At 57.4% G+C, this 5586-nt stretch overlaps 1 protein-coding gene across 1 annotated transcript in view; it reads right to left on the minus strand.

Moving 5' to 3' along the window:
* Positions 1-2625: 2625 nt before the first annotated feature.
* PRRT4 (proline-rich transmembrane protein 4) overlaps positions 2626-5586 on the minus strand; it is a 10163-nt gene continuing 7202 nt past the window's right edge. The window contains exon 4 of the mRNA XM_006861104.1: positions 2626-4448. Within this exon, the coding sequence (XP_006861166.1) occupies positions 2626-4448 (1823 nt within the window). The remainder of the gene's footprint in view (positions 4449-5586) is intronic.

The raw sequence follows: 5586 nt of genomic DNA on the forward strand, positions 1-5586 counted from the left end.
TACAGTTATCATCCAAGTTCTTAGTCACTGCACCACCAGGGATACACACGCACACATACACACACTCTTCTAACCAGCCCCATCCAGAGCTTCCAGACAGAAAAGGAGTATGTGTGTGAATGAAGGACCCTTGAAGGGAGTGTGTGAGAGAGAGCAGCTGGCAAGGCTCAGGATGAAGAGAAGATGGAGTGTGAGGAGAGGTAGATGAGAGGCAGACGGAAAGGTAAGTGGAGAAGCAAAGGAGCGATTTCTCAGAGCAGCAAATCCAAGGCACAAAGCAGTACTGAGGCATCCAGCCATGGCCACTACGACACCAGTGAGAAATGGCCATAATTAGGAGGCTGGCAGTTCTCTGGGCCTCAGCCCAGAGTGACGATGCAGCAAGAATGTTTGAGGCAAGGCAAGCAGAGTCAGGTGATGCAGGAGACTCCAGCCCATCCTTCAGTCGCGCCTGCGCCAGCATCACTCTCCCCTCATTTCTCTTTCCCACTAAGACCCTCGCCCTCCCACAAATGTGACTGGCCCTCCTCCCACTCATCAAACCCTGGACACCTCTCTCAGCCAAGGCAGAGCTTCTTCTATGAGGAGAGTAGGGCCTTCATCCTTCCACGGGCCCAGGCTGTGGTCCAGACCCCATTGCCTACCTGCTTCCCTCAGCTCTCAGCCCCCTTCCCATAGCCCAACAAGCCAATGGACAGAACTGGAAGAAAATCCACTTGGGTTCCTGTCTTTCCACATCAAGCCCAGTGTGTGTACCCTGCAGGCCTCCCTGTGATGTGCAGGACGACTGCCAAAGCGCTGCTGCCTGTCCTTTTCAACCCTCACTCTGAGAGCTCAGGGTCAAATGCTTTGGCAGTGGAGGGCCATAAAGCGCCTAGTGGCTGACGTTCATGGGTCTTTCTGCATTGCTCTAGGAGCTGGAGGCAGGGAGGTGGGTGAAGGTTAGGGAAGACAGGAAGGACCTGCGTGCTGTGTGTGGGGAGGGGTGGGCAGGTAGAAGGTGAACCCAATCTTGAAAAGACCCTGATGGTAGTGAAGAAAGTAGTTTTCTTTATGAATCCCAAACTGTGGGAAACTGGCAGGGGAGTTGCCGGGGATCCCAGCTCAATGTAACCAGGCCCTTTGGTGTGTGGATCAGCATATCCATTAAGAACTAACTAGTCTCTAGCCAAGGAGCTCTGGTAGTGTAGTGGTTATGAATCGGGCTGCAAACCTTAAGGTCAGTAGTTCGAAACTACCAGCTGTTCCACGGGAGAAAGATGAGGCTTTCTGCTTCTGTAAAGATTTACAGCCTTGGAAACCCTGCACAAGGTCACTATGAGTCAGAACAGACTCCACTGCACATCTAGCCAAGGAGCTTGGGTGTTTAAACTTCAGGCTAACTGAAAGGTCGGCAGCTCCAACCCACCAGCTGCTCGAAGGAGTCTCAGAATCCCTAGCGAGCAGCTCTTCTTTGCCTGGTGAATCAGAATCAGCTCAATGCCAGGAAAAAGTGGTACAAACAGTCAAAGCACTTGTCCTTGAGGCTTGGAAAGCCTGGAGGTTTGAGTCCACCCAGAGGCACCTCTGGTAGTGTAGTGCTTACAAATTGGCCTGCGAACCTCAAGGTCAGCAGTTCGAAACTACCAAGTGTTCTGCGGGAGAAAGATGAGGCTTTCTGTTCCCATAAAGATTTACAGTCTTGGAAACCTTGTAGAGGGTCACTATGGGTCAGAACCGACCCCACAGCACATAACAACAAACATAACAAGAGGCACCTCAGAAGAAAGGCCTGGAAATCTGGTTCAAAAAATTTGCCATTGAAAACTCAATGGAGCACATGGAGCATACTCACATGGATTACCATATATGTGGTAATCCATAACCACTGGTGAGTCCCTAGCCAGCCACCCACTGGACATGAAGCCAAGCTGTGAGCTGTAGTTACTGCTGGCCTTTCAGGAACTATATCCTGTCTCCATAAAAAGCTCCTTCCCAGGAGTCTGAAGGGTGTTTAAGGGCTGCTCCCAGGAACACCACTAACACCACCACAGAACAAGATCCCTTTGTACTGCCAGTAGTTAAAGTCACTGGTGGACCCACCCACCCAAAAGAAAAGAGATATTTCTTCCACCTCTGGTGCTGTTGGGTCATCTAAATCTTTCCAAGACAGCCAGACCTTTCTCTTCCGAAAATATTTTATTGATAAATTAACTCTGAAAGCGCTCCTCTCCCATCCAACTGTGGTAACGGCTCCTAGGTGGCCCATGAGCCCCTCTGGGTTACTTGGAGGACAGGGAGTCACACTCTCACAGGGGGAATGGGCTAGGGTCTGAGGCAGACCCTGAGGTCTTCGGAAGACAGCCCTTCCCACTCAGCACCACAGTGGGGAGTGGTGGTCAGGAATGGAGCACCTTGGACCTTTATTGCTGGTGTGTGCCAAGGGCAGTAGGACCCCTGCTCACCCAGAATTGCAGCTTCGGGCATCGTACCCAGGGCACCAGAGTCTGACTGCGTACACCCCTACCCCCACCTAGGGCCCTGGATGGGGAAGGAGGTATGACTGGGGAGGGTTACAGTGTGCCGGTCTCAGGCAGGGTGGCGCCAGAAAGGGGGTCTATGGTCAAATAGCTAGCGGTCGCCCCTTCACAGGTCTACAGTGTCGCTGCCCACGCTCAGCTCGTCGATCTGTCGGCAGGCATCCAGGAATTGCTCCCGCAGCAAGGCCTCCTCAGTCTGTAGCCCAGGGACAGGCTCCGGGGAGTCGCGGGAGGGGGGAGTCAGGGCTTGGTAAGACCCTGAGACCTGGAGGCTGGGGTTACTAGCCGCAGACCGTGGGGGACTTAGGATGCAGACCAACGGACAGCGCGGGGGCCTGTCCGGGCTGGAGCAGAGCAGCATGGACGAGCTGTCCCGCGAGAGTCCGTACAGGGAGCCGGAGGAGGCGCTGCTGCCCACGGGCCAGGCCCCAAGGGAAGGCGGCTCTGGGGACTCCGGGGACCCGGGGGCCTCCTCGGGCCTCCCGCTGGGCGCGGCCCCCGTCTTAGCCCCGAGCGAGACAGTGCGGTAGAGGTCGAGCCCAGGCAGGGTTTCCCCGAAAGCAGGACCTTGGAAAAGGCCAGGCACCAGCAGGGCCTCGCTGCAGAGCGCCTCCTCGATGCTGCGCCGCAGGTTGATCGGGGAGGGTGGCCGGAAGTCCACGGTGCAGTCGCTGCAGGGGGAGGAGGCAGGCGAAGAGACCGGGGCGCCCTCGAAGCCCCGGCAGCCGCCTCCCTGGAGGAGAAGGTCAGGGCCTGGACCCGCCAGAGCGCACAGCTGCAGCAGCTCCGCCTCGCCGCGCGTGATGGCGCTGCCGGGAGGCTCCTTGTCCGGGAGCCCGGTGCCCCAGCGCCCAGGCAGCAGCGGAGCCACGTGGCCTGGGGACAGGCGGAAGAACTTGGCCCAACAGCGCGGGGGCACGCGGGGGTTGCAGAGCGCCGGGTAGAGACCCAGCAACGCCAAGGGTAGCGCAACGCCCACCTCACCCAGGCGCAGGCCCAGCTGAAAGGCCCACCAGGGCCAAGGCCCCTCCAGGCCGGGCTGGCCGCCGTAGCCCAGGGCATGCAGCACCTCATAGCCCTGCAAGACTCCGCTCAGCAACCCGAAGGTGCCTGCCACTGGAGCTGTGCGCGCCGCACGCCGCCACGACTCCCGCGGGGAGAATGGGCTGCGCGCCTGCCTAAGCGGAGTAGCGCCCTTGAAGCCAGATCCCCCAAGGGGCGCGCCGGCCCGCCGCCGCCGGCCCGGCCAACAGGAGAGCGCCAGCAGGAGCCCAGAGAGCAGGACCGCCAACAGGGAGTGCAGGCCACGGGCGGCCAGACGCAGGGGCCGCAAAGGGCGGTGCGCCGCGCTTCCTAGGGCTGCGGCGGCCGCCAATCCCAGACCCAAGAGCAGCAGCGCGGCCAGGCCGCAGGGGCACCGCGGCGGGCGCGGCCGAGCCATCAGCAGGCAGGCCAGTCCCAGGCCGGCGGCCAGACAGGGCAGCGGAAGGTCCTGAAGTAGCAGCCAGGCGAGCACTGGCAGTCGGGCGCGGTGCCCGTAGGCGTCGTAGAAGAGCGGGAAGGCCCGCGTGGTCCCAGCTGAGAGCAGCAGCAGGTCGAGTAGCGCCAGGCAGGGTGCACCGGGCGGGCAGCGCCAGGGCAAGAGGGCCAAAGCCAACAATGCCAGCAGTGCCACCAGGCCAAAGAGCGCGCCCACCCCATACACATGGGCCTCCCAGGCCAGCCCCCAGCGAGCCTTGGCCTCGGCCCAGTTGGCCTCGAGGGTCAGGAAGAAGAGGGGCAGCGGGGCCGCAGGGGGCTTCCGCTCTGGATCAGGCAGTTCCCTCCCGCCAATGCTACAGGACTCTGGCCCGCACTCTGGCTGCGCCGAGAGGATCTCGAGACTGGCGGGAGACGGATCATCTGGATCATAGGTGGGGACAGTAGAGTCTGTGGAGAAAGAACCGGTTATAAAACAGTTGTGCAGCTCTCCCCTGCAAACCCCTGTCAGGTAGCCAGTGTGCCGGTAAGAGGGAGCCTTTCCGTCCTGGAGCCGTTTGTTAAATGTGATGTACCCAACATCTCCACCTGTCACCTGTCCAATCCCCACCCATGCTGCCGGCCAACCCCAACATACACACCTCCATCAGCTCCCTGGACTGTTCATTTCCCTTCATCACGCTTTGATTTTGCTGAAAACGGGGTTTGTTGTTTTTCCTAAGTCCCCTCTACTAAAATCCCCCCCACGGGAAGGGAAGTTTCATGAGAACAAGGATTGGCTTATTTTGCTCACTTCTGAATCTCTATGACCAAAATGGGGATGTCAGCGAATATTTGTTGAATTAATGAATCCTCTGATTTCCCAGATGAAGATACTGAGATTCCAAGAAGCAAAATGACTTCTTCAGGAACACATCTAGAATCCAGATGTGAGCATCAGTCCAAACCCCTTTCCATCGTTCTAAAACCTATTCATACTAGTTTGCCTGTCTCTTGTTCTGCACCCCTAAATCCCAACCCTGGTGTCAGGAGAAGCTTACCCTACCCAATTCATCTCCTCATCTTTTTCAGGAAGAGTCCCTACACACACACACACACACACACACACAGAGCAGGGGGCGAGGTAAACCATTCCTGTTTACTCAGCACTTGAAGGAGAACACTGCCCCTATTCACTGGCCTTCTGCCTGCTATACACTCAACCCCTTGGCCTAGTCATGACTGTGGACCCCATCCTTACTCAACCATAAAGCCAGTGGTCAAAGGCTCAGAGAGTTCCCTTTGGGTCTTAGCCCATTTTGCAGAAGATGATATTGAAACGAACTCTCCCGGTCTGAATACAACTTCTCAAGAGGCTGCTCTTGGACCCCGGGAAGGAGCAATTGGGGAGATTAAAGTAGAATAAAATACCATCTGAGTGAGCCCCTCAGGTATTCCGGGGTTTGCTATCTCAGGCCCCTACCCTTACCCTGTTGTTGTTGTTAGGTGCCATTGAGTTTGTACTGACTCATAGTGACCCTATGCACAGCAGAATGAAACACTGTCCAATCCTGGGCCAACCTCACTATTGTTGCCACGCTTGAGTCCA

The sequence above is a fragment of the Chrysochloris asiatica genome, unplaced genomic scaffold (genome assembly GCF_000296735.1).
Source record: "Chrysochloris asiatica unplaced genomic scaffold, ChrAsi1.0 scaffold00041, whole genome shotgun sequence".
Taxonomy (NCBI): Eukaryota; Metazoa; Chordata; class Mammalia; order Afrosoricida; family Chrysochloridae; genus Chrysochloris; species Chrysochloris asiatica.